Genomic DNA, 27,235 nt, shown 5'->3' with positions numbered 1-27,235 from the left:
AATAATAATGATATTAATAGTAATAATAATAATAATAACAATAAATACAATAGCTAGATGTCTGAGTGCAGGTGAATCCACAACTAGACGCTGCAGTTAGCTTATTTACCACAAGATGGCGACATAACTGCTACCATGTGGAACACGCACAATGGAAGTAATGATGAAGTCAAAGACAGGAAATGATGTAAAACTTGCAGAAATTCATGCGACACCGACGTTACAGAAGTTGCAGGAGGAGGAGAGGAGACACGGCTGGAAAGAGGTAATTGTGTGACTGTTGTTATATATTCAGCAGAGCAGAGGTCGGGTGGACATACTTGTTATATATTGAGCAGAGGTCAGGGTGGATATACTTGTTATATATTGGGCAGAGCAGAGGTCGGGGTGGACATACTTGTTATATATTGGGCAGAGTAGAGGTCGGGGTGGACATACTTGTTATATATTGGGCAGGGCAGAGGTCGGGGTGGACATACTTGTTATGTATTGGGCAAAGCAGAGGTCGGGGTGGATACACTTGTTATATATTGGGCAGACCAGAGGTCGGGGTGGACATACTTGTTATGGTACTTATCCGTTAGCCGGGCGCATCCTCTAGGTGGCGACAAAACTCCACCAGAGTTACATCTTTCCCTACTATCCATTTCGGCCTGGAGGGGGAATAGTAATTAGCGCCACCTGCCGGATGCGCCCGGCTAACGGATAAGTACCCTTGTTATATATTGGGCAGAGCAGAGGTCGGGGTGGCCATACTTGTTCAGTGTTCTCCCCAGAAACATTTTCCAGCCGGGTGGCATGGAAAAGTAGCCGGGTGGTGAAGTAAGGTCACACTGTTTGCTACTGGGTGAGGAAGTAAACTAATACTGAGGGCAGAGGGAGAGTTACGCTGGGTCGGAAGAGGTTGGCACCAAGCTGCGTGGAGAGGGGAACATCTCTTTTGGGAAAGAGAGTAACATTGTGAACGCTCCCACAATGCTGCAGGCAGCACATTAGCGATTTTAAACAAATCACAACTGCAGAATTATTGCTACCATAAAGTAACATTGTCCTAGTACTTTGCTGATCACTGGTGATCAGCAAAGCGCTGAAAAAACCCCTGAAAAGCATTCCAGTGTGAATGGGGCCTTGGTGCCATAGCCCTATCATCACATGCATGACTGACAATGACCAGATGACATTCACCGTGCATGCTATGTGCATGACTCCTGCTGCTGGACATGCACTAGGAGCCAGAGAAGAGTGCTGACTAACTAATCACACAGGCAGCACCAGCGGTGGTGAGAACCCCAGTAGGGACTTAGTAAAAACTAGGCTAATTTTAAGCACAGTGATTTGTGAGCATACAAGTTAGATTGTGTGTACTAAGCATTATAAAGACAATGCAATTTTCTGTCAGAATGGACAGTCGAATCGATTATTTCTTACAGGTCTGATCTGATTCTCGATCGTTTTTCTGATTCATTTTGTATAGACGTGATTAGAAAAGCGATTGGGAATCAGATCGGACTTGTCGGAAATAGATTGGACCGTCAATCAGAGAAAATTGCATTGTTGTGAAATAAGCATAACAGCTGAGACCAGGCAGGCTAAACTGAACTTTTAGCCATCCATGTGCAGATTCTGAAAGCTGGAGAATCAGGGGTTAATTTAAACTAGGGAAAGACATTTGGTGTTAGATTACAAAGGTGTGTGTAGTGAGATAGGAGACTGAGTGAATGCCATGTACCAGACTTTTCTCGCAGCTGGCTGTAAACTGCTTGTTATATTTCTCATGACACATCCCTGGCAGTGTTTAAATGGGGTATATTTTAACTGTTGTAAACTCTCAGTGCTTAAACATTTAGATTTGTTAATGAACCCACAGACACAATAAAGCTTATCTGATGAAGGGAAGGGAGGAGAGGAAGGGGCTTTGTGCTTCTGCACTGACAGAGCGAGAAGGAGGAGAAGAGCATCTGCCATTGCAGTGGCCCGGGAGATAACTTACTTACTTACTCAGTATTCACTAGAAGGAATAGAGTCACAACCTCTCTGCTCCCTCGGTGTACGCCCCGCCCTACAGCTCCTTCAAAGCTCCCGCGGTCAGACTCCTCTGCTCTGTGCTGTTCCTAGCTTTCCCTGCCCCTCTCCCACGCTGCTGATAGGAAGAATCTGAGGAGGAGGGGGAGATCATGTCTCTGACTGACAGCAGTGGGCTGTCTGCTCTGCGTTGACGCAGCCGCTGCCCGCTGAACTAAATAGAGAAGTGAAGAAGATGAAAGACCTTCAGCCAGCCGTGGAAGGAGGCTATAAATAACGTCCGGGCGGTAAAAGCATTTACCCGGGCGGCCCGCCCACTTAAAGGGCTCTAGGGAGAACACTGTTGTTATATATTGGGCAGAGCAGAGGTTGGGGTGGTCATACTTGTTATGTTAGGTCGATCAGAGGTTGGGGTGGACATACCTGTTATATATTGGGCAGAGCAGAGGTCGGGGTGGACATGCTTGTTATATATTGGGCAGAGCAGAGGTTGGGGTGGACATACTTGTTATATATTGGGCAGAGCAGAGGATGGGGTGGACACACTTGTTATATATTGGGCAGACCAGAGGTCGGGGTGGACATACTTGTTATATATTGGGCAGACCAGAGGTCGGGGGCTGGACATACTTGTTATATATTAGGCAGAGCAGAGGTCGGGGGACATACTTGTTATATATTGGGCAGAGCAGAGGTCGGGGTGGACATACTTGTTATATATTGGGCAGAGCAGAGGTCGGGGTGGTCATACTTGTTATATTGGGTCGATCAGAGGTTGGGGTGGTCATACTTGTTATATTAGGTCGATCAGAGGTTGGGGTGGACATACTTGTTATATATTGGGCAGAGCAGAGGTTGGGGTGGACACACTTGTTATATATTGGGCAGAGCAGAGGTCGGGGTGGACATACTTGTTATATATTGGGCAGAGCAGAGGTTGGGGTGGACATACTTGTTATATATTGGGCAGAGCAGAGGATGGGGTGGACACACTTGTTATATATTGGGCAGACCAGAGGTCGGGGTGGACATACTTGTTATATATTGGGCAGAGCAGAGGTCGGGGGACATACTTGTTATATATTGGGCAGAGCAGAGGTCGGGGTGGACATACTTGTTATATATTGGGCAGAGCAGAGGTCGGGGTGGTCATACTTGTTATATTGGGTCGATCAGAGGTCGGGGTGGACATACTTGTTATATATTGGGCAGAGCAGAGGTCGGGGTGGACATACTTGCTATATATTGGGCAGAGCAGAGGTCGGGGTGGACATACTTGTTATATATTAGGCAGAGCAGAGGTCGGGGTGGACATACTTGTTATATATTAGGCAGAGCAGAGGTCGGGGTGGACATACTTGTTATATATTGGGCAGAGCAGAGGTCGGGGTGGACATACTTGCTATATATTGGGCGGAGCAGAGGTCGGGGTGGACTTTTTCCTGAGCCTATAAGGGCCTGATTCCACTACACACAGATTGGATGCAGAAAAACTGACTCCAATGAATGCCTATGGGCCTGTTTCCACTAAATGCAATTTTTCTGATACAGATTTTCCCATAAAAAAAAATACATTTATATTGCGCTTTTCTCCTGGCGGACTCAATGCACCAGAGCTGCAGCCTCTAGGACGCGCTCTATAGGCAGTAGCAGTGTTAGGAAGACTTGCCTAAGGTCTCCTACTGAATAGGTGCTGGCTTACTGAACAGGCAGAGCCGAGATTTGAACCCAGGTCTCCTGTGTCAGAGGCAGAGCCCTTAACCATTACACTTTCCAGCCACCACGCCATAGGCATTCATTGGAGTCACTTTTTCTGCATCCAATCTGCGTCCAATGTGCGTATAGTGGAAACGGGCCCTAAGGCTCATTCGAACTCCTTTGGGTCGCGCGCGAGCCAGAAGACACCGCCGGAGGGATGCCGCCAGAGGATATCTGCTGTGCAGTCCCGCCGCTCGCCTGGACCACGCCGGAGACGCCGCGGGACTTGCCGCTGGAAGGTAAGGATGTTACACTTAGTAATAATTCAGTCACATCACAGAGACAAGAGACGATGTATATGGAATATAGCCATGTCCATCCAGTGCCGGCATCTCACCTTCCTAGTAATAACTCACATCACAGAGACAAGGAAAGATGTATATGGAATATAGCCATGTCCCCCCAGTGCCTGCATCTCACCTTCTTAGTAATAACTCACATCACAGAGACAAGAGAATATGTATATGGAATATAGCCATGTCCCTCCAGTGCTGGCATCTCACCTTCCTAGTAATAATTCAGTCACATCACAGAGACAAGAGAAGATGTATATGGAATATAGCCATGCCCCTCCAGTGCCGGCATCTCACCTTCCTAGTAATAATTCAGTCACATCACAGAGACAAGAGATGATGTATATGGAATATAGCCATATCCATCCAGTGCCGGCATCTCACCTTCCTAGTAATAACTCACATCACAGAGACAAGGAAAGATGTATATGGAATATAGCCATGTCCCCCCAGTGCCTGCATCTCACCTTCCTAGTAATAACTCACATCACAGAGACAAGAGAATATGTATATGGAATATAGCCATGTCCCTCCAGTGCCGGCATCTCACCTTCCTAGTAATAATTCAGTCACATCACAGAGAGAAGAGAAGATGTATATGGAATATAGCCATGTCCCTCCAGTGCCGGCATCTCACCTTCCTAGTAATAATTCAGTCACATCACAGAGACAAGAGAAGATGTATATGGAATATAGCCATGTCCCTCCAGTGCCGGCATCTCACCTTCCTAGTAATAATTCAGTCACATCACAGAGACAAGAGGAGATGTATATGGAATATAGCCATGTCCCTCCAGTGCTGGCATCTCACCTTCCTAGTAATAATTCAGTCACATCACAGAGACAAGAGAAGATGTATATGGAATATAGCCCTGTCCCTCCAGTGCTGGCATCTCACCTTCCTAGTAATAATTCAGTCACATCACAGAGACAAGAGAAGATGTATATGGAATATAGCCATGTCCCTCCAGTGCTGGCATCTCACCTTCCTAGTAATAATTCATGGAAGAGAGAGGGAAAAGAGCGCCGGCACTGCTGTCATACACGTTTATTCCATATTCATTGGAAGATAAAACCACATTTGTCCATACAAAAATTGAAAAAGACACATACCGTTGATAACAAATGGATAGTGCGGTGGGTGCAAGGGGTGGTGGTGCGGGGCCTGACTGCCGTTTCGCGCTATTTGCGCTTCTACGGAGGCTACATGAGGGTGCTGGCGCGGGCAAGCTTATATAATATTACTAAGTCCGCGTGCGGTGATTCGCCGCCACTCGCGCCGCCCCCCTGGTCATCACTACCAGCCTCCGCATTGGCCGCTCGTACGAGCGGAAGCAGCTGGAGGCTGATGACGTCAGATGCTCCCTCGCTACGGTGGCCTGCATAGGAGACACTCTATTAGGTCTCCTAGGCAACATATGCAAAGCTAGGCCAGCAACGTAGCCAGGGAAATAATACTGCCATCTTGTGGCGGAAGCAAATATTGCAGCTAAAAGCTGCAAAAGTGCATATTTGTGCAAGAATAAATCCCTTATGAGACTGTAGAGCAGTGGTGCTCAAATACCCCTTTTTAAAATTCGAGTTTGGTCGAATTCGAATAGTAAATTATTCGAGGTCAGTCGAATATTCGAGTCGAATAAATTTTACTATTCGATTCGACCTCGGACTTCGAGCTCACTATTCGAGTCGGTATTCGAGCTCATTATTCGAGCTGACTATTCGAAATGGCCTTAAATCGCTTCCAACACTTGTTTTGAGGGTGAATGATGCAAGAAACATCTTTTTTTCCAAGTAACAACAGCAAGTGATTATGTGGGGATGTTCCTTTAAAAAAAAAAAGGTGAAAAGAGAAGTTGTGTCCAGAATTTTGTTCAGTACTGTATATACTTCTTCTTCTTCTTCTTCTTTATCTTCTATATCTTCTTCTTCTTCTTCTATATCTTCTTCTTCTATATCTTCTTCTATATCTTCTTCTTCTTTTATATTATCTTCTTCTTCATCTTCTTCATCTTCTTCTTCTTCTTCATCTTCTTCATCTTCTTCATCTTCTTCTTCTTCTTCATCTTCTTCATCTTCTTCTTCTTCTTCTTCTTCTTCTTCTTCTTCTTCTTCTTCTTCATCTTCTTCTTCATCTTCTTCTTCTTCATCTTCTTCTTCTTCATCTTCTTCTTCATCTTCTTCATCTTCTTCTTCATCTTCTTCTTCATCTTCTTCTCCTTCTTCTTCTTCTTCTTCTTCTTCTTCTTCTATATCGTCTTCTTCTTCACTTATTTCTCTTTTCAATTTTTTTTTTTCAAAGAAATGCAGCTATTTTTGAGCGTAACAAATAGCTGGTGGCGCACGCATGTTGGAAGCGCCATTGTATGTGCTCCCTGGCAGTGGAAACACACAGACAGCAGGAGGTAAATTCAGCAGCAGGAGGAGGAGGATGAGTGTGTGGCAGCAGGCAGTCAATGAGGCAGGCAGCGTGACATAATAGCCCTGGTACCTAGCGGTGATACCAGGGCTGTAAATAAACACAGCAGGCAGGAGGTCCCAGACAGCGGTCGTGCAGCCCACATCGTGTCCAATACACAACTGGGACAACACAGTTTTCAACCCGGGCACCTCAGAAAAATGAAACCTTTTTTTTTTTTTGGTTTTTTTTGTTTTGTTTTTACAACAAATTACACAGATATAGCTATTTTTTGACGTAATAGCTGGTGGCAGAGTGGCAGCAGAAGGTAAATCTGTGTACCCTGGCAGTGGGAAACACAGACCGACAGCAGCAGCAGCAGGAGGAATGGAGGAGTAATGTGAGCAGCTATTGTTTGACGTAATAGCTGGTGGCAGACTGGCAGCAGAAGGTAATTCTGTGTACCCTGGCAGTGGGAAACACAGACAGACAGCAGCAGGAGGAATGGAGGAGTAGTGTGAGTGTGGCAGCAGGCAGGCAGCGTGACATAATAGCCCTGGTACCTAGCGGTGATACCAGGCCGTAAATGAACACAACAGGAGGTCCCAGACAGCGGTCGTGCAGCCCACATCGTGTCCAATACACAACTGGGACAACACAGTTTTCAACCCGGGCACCTCAGAAAAATTAAACCTTTTTTTTTTTTTTGGTTTTTTTTGTTTTGTTTTTACAACAAATTACACAGATATAGCTATTTTTTGACGTAATAGCTGGTGGCAGAGTGGCAGCAGAATGTAATTCTGTGTACCCTGGCAGTGGGAAACACAGACCGACAGCAGCAGCAGCAGGAGGAATGGAGGAGTAATGTGAGCAGCTATTGTTTGACGTAATAGCTGGTGGCAGTGTGGCAGCAGAATGTAATTCTGTGTACCCTGGCAGTGGGAAACACAGACAGACAGCAGCAGCAGGAGGAATGGAGGAGTAGTGTGAGTGTGGCAGCAGGCAGGCAGCGTGACATAATAGCCCTGGTACCTAGCTGTGATACCAGGCCGTAAATAAACACAACAGGAGGTCCCAGACAGCGGTCGTGCAGCCCACATTGTGTCCAATACACAACTGGGACAACACAGTTTTCAACCCGGGCACCTCTGAAAAATTAAACCTTTTTTTTTTTTAATGTTTTTTTGGTTTTGTTTGTAAAACAAATTACACAGATATATAGCTATTGTTTGACGTAATAGCTGGTGGCAGAGTGGCAGCAGAAGGTAAATCTGTGTACCCTGGCAGTGGGAAACACAGACAGACAGCAGAAGGGCAGTACACAGCAGCCCACTGTAGGTGTAAAATGTGTGGCTGCAGGCGACGTAATAGTCAAAGTGAACCAGGCTGGCTTAGTGAGCAGGAGCCAGGAGGTGGTAAAGGGTGGTAAGGCACATTAACGATGGTTCTTAGCCAGTTCATGTCCCCCTCTCGCCGACAACAGGGGCCAGGAACTCGCCTTCCACCCACGCCTGGTTCATCTTCAGAAACGTCAGTCTGTCCACAGACTTGTGAGACAGACGTGAGCGTTTCTCGGTGACCACACCACCAGCTGCACTGAAGCAGCGCTCGGACAGCACGCTGGAAGGGGGGCAGGACAGCACTTCCAGGGCGTACTGCGCCAGCTCGCTCCAGATCTCCAGGCGCTTGACCCAATACTCCATGGGATCAACAGGGGCATCGCTGTCAAGCCCGCTGTAGGACCCCATGTAGTCAGCCACCATGCGGGTCAGGCGCTGGCTGTGACCGGAGGAGGATGCTGCTGCATGCACCTCCTCTCTAGTCACTGCTGCCGGAGCCTCTACAGTCCTGTAGAGCTCGTGGCTGAGAGACAGCAGGTCTGTGGGGCGCTTGCTGCTGGATGCAGGCACCTGCTGCTGCCTCTGTGCTGGCTGCTGGACAGTGGGGGTGGAAGGCTGGGGGAAGGCTTCCTCCAAGCGCTCAACAAGGGCCTGCTGCAAGCTCCTTATTTGTTGCGCTGGGTCTCCTCCTGCAGGCGGCAGGAACTGGCTCAACTTCCCCTTGAGGCGTGGGTCCAACATCATGCTGATCCAGATGTCCTCCCTCTGCTTCATCTGGATCACCCTGGGGTCCCTGTGCAGGCACGTCAGCATGTGCGCTGCCATTGGGAAGAGGCGGGCCACGTCTGCTGGCACATCAACGGCAGTGCTGCTGTCCTCATCCTCCTCCTCTGCCTCGTCAGCCTCATCCTCTCTCCACCCCCGCACCAACTCAGCTGCACTGTGCTGCTCCCCCTCATCAGCAGCAAGGTCAGGGACCTCCACCAAGTCCTCCTCCTCCTCCCCCTCAGAGGTGGACTGTGCAGCTGCTTGCCGCTCCTGCTGGTCCAAGGCTGCCGCTCCCTGTTCCAGCAAAGCATCGAGGGCCCTGTTCAGCAGACAAACCAGGGGCACCCACTCGCAGACCATAGCATGGTCCCTGCTCACCATGTTAGTGGCCTGCAGAAAGGGAGCCAGCACTAAGCACACCTGCTGCATGTGCCCCCAGTCATCATCGGGGACGATGGACGGGATGTTGCTGGTCTTGTCCCTTCTCTGAGCGGCGGAAACAGTGGCCAGGGCAAGGTACTGGTTGACAGCGTGCTTCTGTTCAACCAGACGCTCCAACATCGCCAGGGTGGAGTTCCAGCGAGTCGGAACGTCAAGGATCAGCCGATGGCGTGGCAGCTCCAGCTCCTTTTGCACGTCTTCCAGGCTCGCACAGGCTGCAGCCGAGCGCCGGAAGTGACGCACAACGTTCCTTGCCGTTTCCAGCAGTTCGCCCATCCCCTGGTAGGTGCGCAAGAACTTCTGCACCACCAGGTTCAGCACGTGGGCAAGACAGGGGATGTGGGTCAGGTTTCCCCTGTCTATTGCGGCAACCAGATTGGCCCCATTGTCGGCCACCACCTCTCCGACTCTGAGGCCTCTGGGGGTCAGCCAAATCCTCTCCTGCTCCTGGAGTTTGGCCAACACATGGGTTGCCGTCAGCTTGGTCTTCCCAAGGCTGACCAAGTGCAGCAGCGCTTGGCAGTGGCGGGCCTTCACGCTGCTGCTGAGGCGGGGGGTTTGGCCAGGTGTGCCGGAGGATGGCAGAGGATCAAAGGAACCTGCTGCAGTTCCCCTGACCCTGCGGGGTGGCACCACCCACTGTGTTGCTGCTGCTGCTGTGCCCGCTGCTGCTCTCCCATCCTCACCCCCTTCCACCAAGCTGACCCAGTGGACAGTGAAGGACAGGTAGCGGCCTGTCCCGAAGCGGCTGCTCCAGGAGTCCATGGTGACGTGGACCCTTTCACCAACCGCGTGCTCCAGCCCTCGCTCCACATTGGCCATCACAAAGCGGTGCAGTGCAGGAATGGCCTTGCGGGCGAAAAAGTGTCTGCTGGGGAGCTGCCAGTCTGGGGCTGCGCAAGCAAGCAGCGCACGAATGTCGCTCCCCTCCTGCACGAGCGTGTACGGCAGGAGTTGGGAGCACATGGCCCGTGCCAGCAAGCCGTTCAGCTGCCGCACGCGACGGCTGCTGGGAGGCAGAGCCCTAACCACCCCCTGGAAGGACTCGCTCAAAAGGCTCTGGCGTGGCCTTTTGCTGGCACGGGAATCAGCAGACACAGCGGAGGAGGCCACTGAGGACTGGCTGCCAGAACAGGCCTCAGTGTCGGCGGCAGGAGTTGCAGAGGGGGGAGGAGCAGTGCGTTTTCGCACTCCTGCTGGTGCTGCTGGAGGAGCAGGAGGGAGGGTGGCTGCTGTTGCTGCTGCTGCTGCTGAAGGCTGTGCAGTGATGGGTGTGGTGCCACTGCCAGCACCAGACGCCTTCAGCCTCTGGAACTCCTCATGCTGGTGGAAATGTTTCGCAGCAAGGTGGTTGATGAGCGAGCTGGTGCTGAACTTTAAGGGGTCTGCACCTCTGCTCAACTTCCGCTGACAGTGGTTGCAAGTGGCGTACTTGCTGTACACAGTGGGCATGGTGAAATATCGCCAGATTGGTGACAGAAACATCCCCCTACGGCATGGAAGCGCTGCTGCCTGTCTCCCTGTGGTGGTTGGGGGGGGGGGGCTTGGGTGCGGCTGGTGGTGGTACTGGCAGATGCTGCTGCTGCTGCTGCTGAGCCTGAGACACCAGCAGGCTGTGGGACCTGCCTACTGCTGCCAATGCTTGCAATGATGCGCCTCCTTGCAAGGCCCACAAGCGCATCCTCCTCCTCCTCCTCAGAGCTGCTGAGGACGACATCCCCTGGAGGTGGTGGCACCCAGTCTCTGTCTGTCACCAGGTCATCATCATCCTCCCCCTCCTGAAACATGTCCTGCTGGGATGATGACCCCCCAAACTCCTCTCCTGATGCATGGATGGGCTGCTTGACTGTCGCCACAGTCTTGCTGTCCAATCCCTCATCCCCCAAAGTGCCCATCAGCATCTCCTCCTCCAAATCGCCAACAACAGCAGACAATACCCTGATGGTGCCTGGGGTAAAAATACTGCTGAGTGACAGGTCGCCAACTTGTGACGGTGAACTGGCCTCCTCCCCAGACCCTGCTGGGCGGCTGCTGCGAACAGGGGTGGTGGTGGTGGTGAGGGTGGAGGCCTCGGATGCAGAGCTGATGGCGGGCTGCTCATCCTCCGTCATGAGTTGCACCACAGTGTCTGCATGCTTTTCCTCAATGGGACGTTTCCGACCCGGCTGGAGGAAAATCGGAGCAGGTGCTACACGCTGCTGCTGCTGTGTCTCTGCAGCGTGAGTTGCAGATACTCCTGCTGGGCGGCGCCCAAGGCGTCCACGGCCAGTGGCTATGGGAGGAATGTTAGCCACTGACGCTGCTGCTGCGGAACTGTGGATGGTGGCGCGGCCGCGGCCTGCCACAATGCTGCTCCCTCTCCTCCTGATTCCCTTGCTGCCCTTCCCCTTGCCCAAACCGCGCTGGCTGCCACTTCCAGACATCTTCAATGTTTTGGGCGTAAAGACAAAAGTTTTTTAAAAGGGTGGGTTAAAAGTGGGGTACTTTAATGGAGTGGGTTGGTGGGTGAGGTGACTGAGTGAGTGTCCCTAGTACAGTAAGTAAGTAGTAACAGTCAGGAAGTACAACTAGAAGTTACAATAATCAGTAGTAATCACAAGGAAATTTAGTGTGTGTACACTACAGACAGTGAGTGCACGCACGCGCAAACACGCGCAGGAGCTAGCCTATGAACAGTGACTGAGTGAGTGTCCCTACTACAGTAAGTAAGTAGTAACAGTCAGGAAGTACAACTAGAAGTTACAATAATCAGTAGTAATCACAAGGAAATTTAGTGTGTGTACACTACAGACAGTGAGTGCACGCACGCGCAAACACGCGCAGGAGCTAGCCTATGAACAGTGACTGAGTGAGTGTCCCTAGTACAGTAAGTAAGTAGTAAAAGTCAGGAAGTACAACTAGCAGTTACAATAATCAGTAGTAATCACAAGGAAATTTAGTGTGTGTACACTACAGACAGTGAGTGCACGCACGCGCAAACACGCGCAGGAGCTAGCCTATGAACAGTGACTGAGTGAGTGTCCCTAGTACAGTAAGTAAGTAGTAAAAGTCAGGAAGTACAACTAGCAGTTACAATAATCAGTAGTAATCACAAGGAAATTTAGTGTGTGTACACTACAGACAGTGAGTGCACGCACGCGCAAACACGCGCAGGAGCTAGCCTATGAACAGTGACTGAGTGAGTGTCCCTACTACAGTAAGTAAGTAGTAACAGTCAGGAAGTACAACTAGAAGTTACAATAATCAGTAGTAATCACAAGGAAATTTAGTGTGTGTACACTACAGACAGTGAGTGCACGCACGCGCAAACACGCGCAGGAGCTAGCCTATGAACAGTGACTGAGTGTCCTAGTACAGTAAGAGTAAGTAGTAACAGTAAGTACAACTAATTACAATAATCAATCAGTAATCAGAACTTCAGAAGGAAATAGAGTGTGTTGTACACAGACAGTGAGTGCACACACGCAGGAGCTAGTAGCCTATGAACAGTGACTGAGTGTCCTAGACTCCTATAGTACAGTAAGAGTAAGTAGTAACAGTAAGTACAACTAATTACAATAATCAATCAGTAATCAGAAGGAAATAGAGTGTGTGTGTACACTACAGTACACAGACAGTGAGTGAGTGCACACACGCAGGAGCTAGTAGCCTATGAACAGTGACTGAGTGTCCTAGACTCCTAGTACAGTAAGAGTAAGTAGTAACAGTAAGTACAACTAATTACAATAATCAATCAGTAATCAGAAGGAAATAGAGTGTGTGTGTGTACACTACAGTACACAGACAGTGAGTGAGTGCACACACGCAGGAGCTAGTAGCCTATGAACAGTGACTGAGTGTCCTAGACTCCTAGTACAGTAAGAGTAAGTAGTAACAGTAAGTACAACTAATTACAATAATCAATCAGTAATCAGAAGGAAATAGAGTGTGTGTGTGTGTACAAGACAGTGAGTGCACACACGCAGGAGCTAGTAGCCTTAGCCTTAGCCTATGAACAGTGACAGTGAGTGTCCTAGTACAGTATATAACTACAATACTAAATACAGAATCAATCAGTAGTAAAGGACAGCAGAAATACTGGTATAGATGAGAGAAATATACTAACAGAGGACAGGAGAGAACAGCTGCCCACACAGGCAGGCCCTGAGGCCTAAAGCTGTGTAAGCTTGCCTGCAGCAGCTGTCTCTGTCTATGTAACACAAAAGCTACTAACTAAAATACAATGTCTATCTAACTAACAACAATATAGGTGTGTATAGGAGGTGTATGTGAGCAAAAACGCTAGGTAAATGACCACAATAGAGCTCTTGCTAAGCCAAAGCACAAAGGAGCAACTCTCTCTCTATGCAAGTCTCAGGCAAGGACGGAGAAATGGAACATGGCGGCCGCTATTTATAGGGTAGGGGCTGGCCAGGGTCCCCCTCTGTGATTGGCTGCCGTCAGAGGGCCTGGGAGCCCTCTGATTGGCTCTAAGGACATCAATCTGGGCTATGACGCTATTCGAGCTCGGTATTCGAGCTCGAATAGCGCCGTTTGCTCGAATAGCTCGAATAGTGAATGGGCTATTCGCGTTTACTCGAATACCCCATTCGAATAGCTGCAGCTATTCGGAGCTCGAATACCGAGCTCGAAAAGCTGAAAAAGAGCTCGAATATTCGAGATACTCGAATATTCGAGCTCTGCTGAGCACCACTGCTGTAGAGTCATATTGGAATTGTGAACCAACTAATATTAATTAATTAAGTGCAATCAATGGAATCCCTTGATGAAAGTGACAAGTGCAAATGTTATGAACATGATTGTGTTAAAAATGTAAATATAAAATTCTTAGGCCCCAGAGGCAAAAAATGGGGGAATGCAGTGAATAGTGACCAAGATTGTGCAAACTTGAAAAATATATATAAAAAAACCTATGGTGTATCCACCAGGGACCCTGATTATAGTGCGGATATGCTCTATTTCATTTTTACTGACAAAAAGTGATGGAAGGGGTGTGGGAAACTTATAAAAACACACAAGGTCTAGGGGGAGCAAAATACATATTGCTACATGCTCACCCTTCTTGGAAAGGCCATATCGAGGGAATAGGAGGCGAAGGACATCAGCACTTATAAATTACGTGTTGCTAAAAAATGGCTCCAAAAACGCACGGGGCCAGGTATAATAGGGCAGAAAATAAGGCAAAAAATAATAAATACGTAACCTGAGTATAAATGCTGCCAATGGCGTTATAAAGGCAAAAACAGGACACATCAAGGGAAATGGCATAAAAAGGAGCCCTTAATGCAACATGGATTCCTCGGGGGGCTGGGTGTGGGAAAAGGGGGGGGAAGGGGAAGGAAAGTGGGGAAGAGGGGGGGGAAAGGGAAAAGGGGGGGGGGGGGAGGGGATGGGGGAAGAAGACAAGGAGACAAAGGGAAGGGAAAACAGAACAAGTGGCAGGAGGTTGGGAAAAGGTAGAGGAAAGAAGGCAAAGGGAGGAATGATCATGTTGCATACGCAAGGAGGAAATTCACTGATCATGCCTCTTAATTATCTATCATACTGCATATACATGTAAATCTCATGTCCATAATGGAAGAAGGAGATAACCCATAATATCAAGGGTCCAGGAAACATGAGAGGTCTGTGTGATCGTTCATTCCAAGTGGGCCCATGGCATCAGTCCTCAATATCATGCGGGCCTCCTCTCTTTAAATTTCTCTCCCTGTTTCCTCCACGTCTTGAAGGTGGTACTTGTAGCAATCCAGCAAAGGTTAACTTCGTGGGGTCTGCCTGATGGGCTTCTCTTATATGAGCAATCACCCGAGTGGAGCCTTTACCTGACTCGATTGAGTGGAAATGTTCACGGAACCTCCTATTAAGGGATCTAGTTGTTTCCCCTATGTAAAACCTGCCACAGGGGCACCACAATGCATATACGGAAAAAGACGTCTGGCATGTAAAAAAGTCCCGCACGCTGCGGCGTATTGTGCCCACCTGATATTGTGAGCCAGTGGCCATAAATTCACACGATACGCACCGTCCACATCTGTGGTTCCCCTGTGGCAGATGGCCACCCAACCAATTGTTGCTGCTGCTCTGCGACAAAAACTCGCTTCTACTTATCTTAGAACCAATGGTTGGAGCCCTCTTAAAGGAGAACAAGGGTTCGTTTTCAACCAGTGGCTTCAAGACGGGGTCCCTCAAAAGGAGATCCCAATGTTTTTTGGTGATCTCCTTGATCTTATCAGACATGGGGGTGAAGTCAAAAGTGAATGGGACCTGCCCTCTTTTTGAATTTTTCATTTTGTCCCGGTGCCGCCTCTCCAGAAGTTCTAGTAATAATTCAGTCACATCACAGAGACAAGAGAAGATGTATATGGAATATAGCCATGTCCCTCCAGTGCCGGCATCTCACCTTCCTAGTAATAATTCAGTCACATCACAGAGACAAGAGAAGATGTATATGGAATATAGCCATGTCCCTCCAGTGCTGGCATCTCACCTTCCTAGTAATAATTCAGTCACATCACAGAGACAAGAGAAGATGTATATGGAATATAGCCATGTCCCTCCAGTGCTGGCATCTCACCTTCCTAGTAATAATTCAGTCACATCACAGAGACAAGAGAAGATGTATATGGAATATAGCCATGTCCCCCCAGTGCCGGCATCTCACCTTCCTAGTAATAACTCAGTCACATCACAGAGACAAGAGAAGATGTATATGGAATATAGCCATGTCCCTCCAGTGCTGGCATCTCACCTTCCTAGTAATAATTCAGTCACATCACAGAGACAAGAGAAGATGTATATGGAATATAGCCATGTCCCTCCAGTGGCGGCATCTCACCTTCCTAGTAATAATTCAGTCACATCACAGAGACAAGAGAAGATGTATATGGAATATAGCCATGTCCCTCCAGTACTGGCATCTCACCTTCCTAGTAATAATTCAGTCACATCAGAGACAAGAGAAGATGTATATAGAATATAGCCATGTCCCTCCAGTGCTGGCATCTCACCTTCCTAGTAATAATTCACATCACAGAGACAAGAGAATATGTATATGGAATATAGTCATGTACCTCCAGTGCCGGCACCTCACCTTCCTAGTAATAACTCACATCACAGAGACAAGAGGAGATGTATATGGAATATAGCCATGTCCCTCCAGTGCTGGCATCTCACCTTCCTAGTAATAACTCACATCACAGAGACAAGAGAAGATGTATATGGAATATAGCCATGTCCCCCCAGTGCTGGCATCTCACCTTCCTAGTAATAACTCACATCACAATTCAGTCACATCACAGAGACAAGAGTAGATATATATGTAATATAGCCATGTCCCTCCAGTGCTGGCATCTCACCTTCCTAGTAATAATTCTGTCACATCACAGAGACAAGAGAAGATGTATATGGAATATAGCCATGTCTCTCCAGTGCCTGCATCTCACCTTCCTAGTAATAATTCACATCACAGAGACAAGAGAAGATGTATATGGAATATAGCCATGTCCCCCCAGTGCCGGCATCTCACCTTCCTAGTAATAATTCAGTCACATCACAGAGACAAGAGAAGATGTATATGGAATATAGCCATGTCCCTCCAGTGCCGGCATCTCACCTTCCTAGTAATAATTCACATCACAGAGACAAGAGAAGGTGTATATGGAATATAGCCATGTCCCTCCAGTGCCGGCATCTCACCTTCCTAGTAATAATTCAGTCACATCACAGAGATGTGATCATTACCGTGTATATGGAATATAGCCATGTCCCTCCAGTGCTGCAGTGCTGGCTTTCCCCTGTAGCCCTGTTTCCCTTGCCCGTAGCATTGCCATATTACCCCGCAGTGTAGCCATATCACCCCCCCCCCCCCCTCTCCTTTTAATGTCCCCCTGAGGCACAACTGCCTGTCTATACTGGGGAGTGAGCTACCTAATACTGGAGGAACATTTGGTTAGCTAATCTCTAATTGGAGTTTTTTTTTCAAATGGGAAAATACGTTTTTTGTTTTTTTTACTAGACTTATTTAGTCTGACTACCTGGAGGTGAGTCCACCACTTCCTCCCTTTTAAGCTGTTTTTAGTGTATTTTATCCTTTGTTGGTACCTCTGTTATCCTGATCATTGATGCATATTGATATCCGCCCCTCTTTTTACACTACAGAGAGTGACTTATTACCCTGAGTGGTGTCAGGTCTGCTCTCTCCAGCTGCCTATACAGTGGTTGGCTTTTGGGGTAACCTATGTGTGTGAGTATTACTCTTGTCAAGCTTACAATCAATATCATCCACTAGCACTGCACACTACATTATATCGGGCTCTCGGTCTCTCCTCCTCAGTTGTTGCCTTACATCTGCTGCCTACACCGGGGCGGCCCAATCTCAGGGGGGACACTGTGTAATCTCTGCTTCTAGTGGTGGAGAGCCTTGTCCCGGCCCTGGTAGTGGTCATCTCACTTCCCCTCCAGAATAGATCAGTTAGGAGGTTGGAGATATGATTGATGTCCTTCTGTTTAATGATAATGGGAGGGACTGAAGCAGGTGAAGGTCTCGCTGTATAAAGCATAAGGGGGTGTACACACATTTAATTGTAATTGGACAATCTTACCCCTTCCATGTAGAATGAGAGCTGCCTGCACAATCTGTTAAGAGTATTTAAAAATATGTTTGTCCTTATATTACCAGAATGTGGTCAAATTTGGCCAATCAATCAGGGCTGTGGAGTCGGTCCAAAAATCCACCGACTCCGACTCCTCAGTTTAGGATTCCACCGACTCCGACTCCTCGACTCCGACTCCTCTAATTTGCATATTACAATTTTTTTGATTAAAAGTATGTAACATGAAATTCTTCTCTTAACTGCCAACGCTTAGGAATTTTACAAGACAACTGAAGTGAGAAGGATATGTAGACTACTATATTTTTTCCCTTTAGACTAAAACTAGTCCTTGGTAAGAGTACTTGTAAAAGGTACAAACCGGAACAAAGAACATCTATCAGGCCCTAGGCAATGTAAGTGTGGGTACATGTAAGAATGATGTGCAGGTACTCTGCAGGGGAATGAGGAGATTGTAAACAGACAACACCTCTGTGTTCAATGTGCACAGCATTCTCAGTGGATTCCCTGCAGCTCTGTGGGGAGTGCATATGTAGAGTATAGTACTACTGTGTAACAAAGTAAACCTGAGACAGATGAAATTAAAGTTTTATACATACCTGGGGATTCCTCCAGCCGCCTTCAGGATAATCAGTCCCTCGCTGTCCTCCTCCACCACCTGGATCTTCTGCTATGAGTCCAGGTACTTGAGGCAGTCGGGCGTATTGCGCATGCACACACTCCGCCGCCAGGAGCATACTACACCTGTGCAGCACTATTGCGCAGGTGCAGAATGTTCCTGGCTGTGGGAGCGGCATGCGGCCGGACAGCGCTGACTGGCTGAATTACCAGGACTCATAGCAGAAGATCCAGGTGGTGGAGGACAGCGAGGGACTGATTAGCCTGAAGGGGGCTGGAGGAAGCCCCAGGTATGTATAAAACTTTACTTTTCATCCGTCTCAGGTACCCTTTAATTTGTAGTCACCAAACCAAATTTTAACAACATATCAAATGATTTGATTTCATCAGCAAAGGGAGTGCATACATTTGCATAAATCAGCATCAATGCAGAATTATTTCCATCTCATTGACCATCTCTATTAGTGACACAGCTACACACCAGGCTTTATTCTTACAGCATAGATGTTATTTAGTATATATAAGAGATTCCTGTGTACACATCATATATACAGTCACAATCAGATATGTACCTTAAAATACGGTGACTGCTTTATTGAAGCAGCACAAGTAACTAATTTTGATTGGTTTATTTCATTTTTGTGGACTAAGCACAGCTATTACTGTATATATACTGTATATATACATTATTTTTAATGACTATTATCTGAGAAATAGAACATTTTATCATATTTTCTATTTTAATTACAGTTACAAATTCATTAGGAGTCGGAGTCGGTGCATTTTTTCCCGACTCCGACTCCAGGCACCCAAAATTGCCCGACTCCACGACTCCGACTCCACGACTCCGACTCCACAGCCCTGCAATCAATACTGGGTGTGTGTAAGTCTTCCAAATACTGGCAAATCTGACCAGATTCATCACTGTGTTACCAATGGCTGGAGTGACACAGACTTTATATAGCTGAGAGATGTGTGACTGTTATACCAGGTAATGGGGGAATGTTTAGTGATATGAAGGGTGTGAGCAGAATCCAGGCGCATACTGTACATCTGTAAGGAGAGCTTATGTTATCAGTGACTGGCCTTATATGGCTGAGAAGTGGCTGATAGGAATGTTATACCAGGTAATGGGGGAATGTTTAGTGATATGAAGGGTGTGAGCAGAATCCAGGCGCATACATCTGTAAGGAGAGCTTATGTTATCAGTGACCAGCTTTATATGGCTGAGAAGTGGCTGATGGGAATGTTATACCAGGTAATGGGGGAATGTTTAGTGATATGAAGGGTGTGAGCAGAATCCAGGCGCATACATCTGTAAGGAGAGCTTATGTTATCAGTGACCAGATTTATATGGCTGAGAAGTGGCTGATGGGAATGTTATACCAGGTAATGGGGGAATGTGTAGTGATATGAAGGGTGTGAGCAGAATCCAGGCGCATACATCTCTCAGGAGAGAGCTTATGTTATCAGTGACTGGCCTTAAATGGCTGAGAAGTGGCTGATGGGAATGTTATACCAGGTAATGGGGGAATGTTTAGTGATATGAAGGGTGTGAGCAGAATCCAGGCGCATACATCTGTAAGGAGAGCTTATGTTATCAGTGACCAGCTTTATATGGCTGAGAAGTGGCTGATGGGAATGTTATACCAGGTAATGGGGGAATGTTTAGTGATATGAAGGGTGTGAGCAGAATCCAGGCGCATACATCTGTAAGGAGAGCTTATGTTATCAGTGACCAGATTTATATGGCTGAGAAGTGGCTGATGGGAATGTTATACCAGGTAATGGGGGAATGTGTAGTGATATGAAGGGTGTGAGCAGAATCCAGGCGCATACATCTGTAAGGAGAGCTTATGTTATCAGTGACTGGCCTTACATGGCTGAGAAGTGGCTGATGGGAATGTTATATCAGGTAATGGGGGAATGTTTAGTGATATGAAGGGTGTGAGCAGAATCCAGGCGCATACATCTGTAAGGAGAGCTTATGTTATCAGTGACCAGATTTATATGGCTGAGAAGTGGCTGATGGGAATGTTATACCAGGTAATGGGGGAATGTGTAGTGATATGAAGGGTGTGAGCAGAATCCAGGCGCATACATCTGTAAGGAGAGCTTATGTTATCAGTGACTGGCCTTATATGGCTGAGAAGTGGCTGATGGGAATGTTATACCAGGTAATGGGGGAATGTTTAGTGATATGAAGGGTGTGAGCAGAATCCAGCCACATACATCTCTCAGGAGAGAGCTTGCAGGGAGTAGTAGAGTTTTATTGTAGGGTAGTTGGCCTTTATTCCTGAGAATGGTACAAAGTATCTATATGGGGGATTAGGTTAGATAATTGCCCCTCAGGGATGGAGACACAGAGAGGAATATAATCTGTGTATAGTGTGGAGTGGAGCTGTGACTGGCCGATCCTGTATGCCATGGAATGCTGAGACCATAAGATCCTCGAGGAGCAGCTGCCATCTTGTGTGGCTGGATAGTGTACTGGGAACTGAGCACTGCCTTTGTCATGGGAGAGCAGGGTTTGAATCCTGGCTAGGGTCAGTATCTATTCAGTAAGGAGTGCTGAGGCAAGACTCCCTAACACTGCAGGGTGGACCCTTGTGCTCACCCTTAGTGGCTGCAGCCTTTGAGTACTTTGAGCCCGACAGGAGAAAAAGTGATATACAAATGTCAGGATTATTATTATTATTATTATTATTATTATCTTCAGCTGATGTTTCTCATATTTGCTTACTCTCAGTTTTACCATATTTCTCTTTTTTCCACTTTGTTTCTCTTATGTATTATGCTATAAATCATGCATCTAAATACACCTGTTATCATCTGTGGTTATTGCTGCAGTCACAGGAGGTCTATGTTTATCCCAGCCGTTACGGAAGGCCGGCCTGTATCTCTTCCTTTTCCCTAGCAGCTGGTCATAGCAACAGTCACTAATGCCGGCAGCCAATAATATGTTGTACAATCAGGTTGCTGCAGATCAGGGGAGGTCTCGGGGAGGGAGGTTCTGAAGGAGCAGGATCTGTCCATTGTGTCCATTTTCATAAGATAGTCCCACTGGATGACCATACTGAGTGTGCAGGATACTGCAGCTTATGGTATATAATCACCCCCTAGCAAATTGTTATTTTATGTGCTCTGTTTATTACTGCTAATATCTTACAGCTATAATATGTTATCCTTTTCAGAACTAAGATCTGAGCTCAGAGAAGAAGAGACATATGTGAGGAGTGATCAGCAGTCTATGGAGGAGGGTGACATGATGAGGGCAATTAAAGAGGAAGAAGAAGAGACGTATGTGAGGAGTGATCAGCAGACTATGGAGGAGGGTGACATGATGAGGGCAATTAAAGAGGAAGAAGAAGAGACATATGTGAGGAGTGATCAGCAGTCTATGGAAGAGGGTGACATGATGAGGGCAATTAAAGAGGAAGAAGAAGAGACATTTGTGAGGAATGATCAGCAGTCTATGGAGGAGGGTGACATGATGAGGGCAATTAAAAAGGAAGAAGAGACGTATGAGGGAAGTGATCAGAAATCTATGGAGGAGGCTTATGTGATGAGGACAAAGAAAGAGGAGGAAGAAGAGACGTATGTGAGGAGTCATCAGCAGTCTATGGAGGAGGGTGACATGATGGGGACAACTATGGAGAAGGACCCTCTTACAGAGAGCAGAACAGGTGAGTGATCAGCATTAATATGTGTTTGGCTGCAGCTGATAGAGAATATAGTCACATGCACTGTTACGCTGCACACCTCTCACCTTGCTGCTGTACTGTATGGGGAAGGCCTCTCCTTACACACAGAGATAATGGCTGCAGCTGATAGAGAATATAGTCACATGCACTGTTACGCTGCACACCTCTCACCTTGCTGCTGTACTGTATGGGGAAGGCCTCTCCTTACACACAGAGATAATGGCTGCAGCTGATAGAGAATATAGTCACATGCACTGTTACACTGCCCACCTCTCACCTTGCTGCTGTACTGTATGGGGAAGGCCTCTCCTTACACACAGAGATAATGGCTGCAGCTGATAGAGAATATAGTCACATGCACTGTTACACTGCACACCTCTCACCTTGCTGCTGTACTGTATGTGGAAGGCCTCTCCTTACACACAGAGATAATGGCTGCAGCTGATAGAGAATATATTCACATGCACTGTTACACTGCACACCTCTCACCTTGCTGCTGTACTGTATGGGGAAGGCCTCTCCTTACACACAGAGATAATGGCTGCAGCTGATAGAGAATATAGTCACATGCACTGTTACACTGCACACCTCTCACCTTGCTGCTGTACTGTATGTGGAAGGCCTCTCCTTACACACAGAGATAATGGCTGCAGCTGATAGAGAATATAGTCACATGCACTGTTACACTGCACACCTCTCACCTTGCTGCTGTACTGTATGGGGAAGGCCTCTCCTTACACACACAGATAATGGCTGCAGCTGATAGAGAATATAGTCACATGCACTGTTACACTGCACACCTCTCACCTTGCTGCTGTACTGTATGGGGAAGGCCTCTCCTTACACACAGAGATAATGGCTGCAGCTGATAGAGAATATAGTCACATGCACTGTTACACTGCACACCTCTCACCTTGCTGCTGTACTGTATGTGGAAGGCCTCTCCTTACACACAGAGATAATGGCTGCAGCTGATAGAGAATATAGTCACATGCACTGTTACACTGCACACCTCTCACCTTGCTGCTGTACTGTATGTGGAAGGCCTCTCCTTACACACAGAGATAATGGCTGCAGCTGATAGAGAATATAGTCACATGCACTGTTACACTGCACACCTCTCACCTTGCTGCTGTACTGTATGGGGAAGGCCTCTCCTTACACACAGAGATAATGGCTGCAGCTGATAGAGAATATAGTCACATGCACTGTTACACTGCACACCTCTCACCTTGCTGCTGTACAGTATGTGGAAGGCCTCTCCTTACACACAGAGATAATGGCTGCAGCTGATAGAGAATATAGTCACATGCACTGTTACACTGCACACCTCTCACCTGGCTGCTGTACAGTATGTGGAAGGCCTCTCCTTACACACAGAGATAATGGCTGCAGCTGATAGAGAATATAGTCACATGCACTGTTACACTGCACACCTCTCACCTTGCTGCTGTACTGTATGTGGAAGGCCTCTCCTTACACACAGAGATAATGGCTGCAGCTGATAGAGAATATAGTCACATGCACTGTTACACTGCACACCTCTCACCTGGCTGCTGTACTGTATGTGGAAGGCCTCTCCTTACACACAGAGATAATGGCTGCAGCTGATAGAGAATATAGTCACATGCACTGTTACACTGCACACCTCTCACCTTGCTGCTGTACTGTATGGGGAAGGCCTCTCCTTACACACAGAGATAATGGCTGCAGCTGATAGAGAATATAGTCACATGCACTGTTACACTGCACACCTCTCACCTTGCTGCTGTACAGTATGTGGAAGGCCTCTCCTTACACACAGAGATAATGGCTGCAGCTGATAGAGAATATAGTCACATGCACTGTTACACTGCACACCTCTCACCTTGCTGCTGTACAGTATGTGGAAGGCCTCTCCTTACACACAGAGATAATGGCTGCAGCTGATAGAGAATATAGTCACATGCACTGTTACACTGCACACCTCTCACCTTGCTGCTGTACAGTATGTGGAAGGCCTCTCCTTACACACAGAGATAATGGCTGCAGCTGATAGAGAATATAGTCACATGCACTGTTACACTGCACACCTCTCACCTGGCTGCTGTACTGTATGGGGAAGGCCTCTCCTTACACACAGAGATAATGGCTGCAGCTGATAGAGAATATAGTCACATGCACTGTTACACTGCACACCTCTCACCTTGCTGCTGTACTGTATGGGGAAGGCCTCTCCTTACACACAGAGATAATGGCTGCAGCTGATAGAGAATATAGTCACATGCACTGTTACACTGCACACCTCTCACCTTGCTGCTGTACTGTATGGGGAAGGCCTCTCCTTACACACAGAGATAATGGCTGCAGCTGATAGAGAATATAGTCACATGCACTGTTACACTGCACACCTCTCACCTGGCTGCTGTACTGTATGGGGAAGGCCTCTCCTTACACACAGAGATAATGGCTGCAGCTGATAGAGAATATAGTCACATGCACTGTTACACTGCACACCTCTCACCTGGCTGCTGTACTGTATGGGGAAGGCCTCTCCTTACACACAGAGATAATGGCTGAAGCTGATAGAGAATATAGTCACATGCACTGTTTCACTGCACACCTCTCACCTGGCTGCTGTACTGTATGTGGAAGGCCTCTCCTTACACACAGAGATAATGGCTGCAGCTGATAAAGAATATAGTCACATGCACTGTTACACTGCACACCTCTCACCTTGCTGCTGTACAGTATGTGGAAGGCCTCTCCTTACACACAGAGATAATGGCTGCAGCTGATAGAGAATATAGTCACATGCACTGTTACACTGCACACCTCTCACCTTGCTGCTGTACTGTATGGGGAAGGCCTCTCCTTACACACAGAGATAATGGCTGCAGCTGATAGAGAATATAGTCACATGCACTGTTACACTGCACACCTCTCACCTTGCTGCTGTACAGTATGTGGAAGGCCTCTCCTTACACACAGAGATAATGGCTGCAGCTGATAGAGAATATAGTCACATGCACTGTTACACTGCACACCTCTCACCTTGCTGCTGTACAGTATGTGGAAGGCCTCTCCTTACACACAGAGATAATGGCTGCAGCTGATAGAGAATATAGTCACATGCACTGTTACACTGCACACCTCTCACCTTGCTGCTGTACTGTATGTGGAAGGCCTCTCCTTACACACAGAGATAATGGCTGCAGCTGATAGAGAATATAGTCACATGCACTGTTACACTGCACACCTCTCACCTTGCTGCTGTACTGTATGTGGAAGGCCTCTCCTTACACACAGAGATAATGGCTGCAGCTGATAGAGAATATAGTCACATGCACTGTTACACTGCACACCTCTCACCTTGCTGCTGTACTGTATGGGGAAGGCCTCTCCTTACACACAGAGATAATGGCTGCAGCTGATAGAGAATATAGTCACATGCACTGTTACACTGCACACCTCTCACCTTGCTGCTGTACAGTATGTGGAAGGCCTCTCCTTACACACAGAGATAATGGCTGCAGCTGATAGAGAATATAGTCACATGCACTGTTACACTGCACACCTCTCACCTAGCTGCTGTACTGTATGGGGAAGGCCTCTCCTTACACACACAGATAATGGCTGCAGCTGATAGAGAATATAGTCACATGCACTGTTACACTGCACACCTCTCACCTGGCTGTTGTACTGTATGGGGAAGGCCTCTCCTTACACACAGAGATAATGGCTGCAGCTGATAGAGAATATAGTCACATGCACTGTTACACTGCACACCTCTCACCTTGCTGCTGTACTGTATGGGGAAGGCCTCTCCTTACACACAGAGATAATGGCTGCTGCTGATAGAGAATATAGTCACATGCACTGTTACACTGCACACCTCTCACCTGGCTGCTGTACTGTATGGGGAAGGCCTCTCCTTACACACAGAGATAATGGCTGCAGCTGATAGAGAATATAGTCACATGCACTGTTACACTGCACACCTCTCACCTTGCTGCTGTACTGTATGGGGAAGGCCTCTCCTTACACACAGAGATAATGGCTGCAGCTGATAGAGAATATAGTCACATGCACTGTTACACTGCACACCTCTCACCTTGCTGCTGTACTGTATGGGGAAGGCCTCTCCTTACACACAGAGATAATGGCTGCAGCTGATAGAGAATATAGTCACATGCACTGTTACACTGCACACCTCTCACCTTGCTGCTGTACTGTATGGGGAAGGCCTCTCCTTACACACAGAGATAATGGCTGCAGCTGATAGAGAATATAGTCACATGCACTGTTACACTGCACACCTCTCACCTTGCTGCTGTACTGTATGGGGAAGGCCTCTCCTTACACACAGAGATAATGGCTGCAGCTGATAGAGAATATAGTCACATGCACTGTTACACTGCACACCTCTCACCTTGCTGCTGTACTGTATGGGGAAGGCCTCTCCTTACACACAGAGATAATGGCTGCAGCTGATAGAGAATATAGTCACATGCACTGTTACACTGCACTCCTCTCACCTGGCTGCTGTACTGTATGTGGAAGGCCTCTCCTTACACACAGAGATAATGGCTGCAGCTGATAGAGAATATAGTCACATGCACTGTTACACTGCACACCTCTCACCTGGCTGCTGTACTGTATGGGGAAGGCCTCTCCTTACACACAGAGATAATGGCTGCAGCTGATAGAGAATATAGTCACATGCACTGTTACACTGCACACCTCTCACCTTGCTGCTGTACTGTATGTGGAAGGCCTCTCCTTACACACACAGATAATGGCTGCAGCTGATAGAGAATATATTCACATGCACTGTTACACTGCACACCTCTCACCTTGCTGCTGTACTGTATGGGGAAGGCCTCTCCTTACACACAGAGATAATGGCTGCAGCTGATAGAGAATATAGTCACATGCACTGTTACACTGCACACCTCTCACCTTGCTGCTGTACTGTATGTGGAAGGCCTCTCCTTACACACAGAGATAATGGCTGCAGCTGATAGAGAATATAGTCACATGCACTGTTACACTGCACACCTCTCACCTTGCTGCTGTACTGTATGGGGAAGGCCTCTCCTTACACACAGAGATAATGGCTGCAGCTGATAGAGAATATAGTCACATGCACTGTTACACTGCACACCTCTCACCTTGCTGCTGTACTGTATGGGGAAGGCCTCTCCTTACACACAGAGATAATGGCGGCAGCTGATAGAGAATATAGTCACATGCACTGTTACACTGCACACCTCTCACCTTGCTGCTGTACTGTATGGGGAAGGCC

General features: G+C 47.5%; 1 protein-coding gene across 1 annotated transcript in view; it reads left to right on the top strand.

Moving 5' to 3' along the window:
* LOC137537201 (zinc finger protein 208-like) overlaps window positions 1-27,235 on the top strand; it is a 176,477-nt gene that overhangs the window by 142,566 nt on the left and 6,676 nt on the right. Inside the window, exons 7-8 of the mRNA XM_068259309.1 lie at window positions 201-265; window positions 21,439-21,930. Coding sequence (XP_068115410.1) covers window positions 201-265; window positions 21,439-21,930 — 557 coding nt within the window. The remainder of the gene's footprint in view (window positions 1-200; window positions 266-21,438; window positions 21,931-27,235) is intronic.

The sequence above is a fragment of the Hyperolius riggenbachi genome, chromosome 10 (genome assembly GCF_040937935.1).
Source record: "Hyperolius riggenbachi isolate aHypRig1 chromosome 10, aHypRig1.pri, whole genome shotgun sequence".
Classification (NCBI taxonomy): Eukaryota; Metazoa; Chordata; class Amphibia; order Anura; family Hyperoliidae; genus Hyperolius; species Hyperolius riggenbachi.
This window is presented reverse-complemented; position numbering and strand designations above follow the sequence as displayed.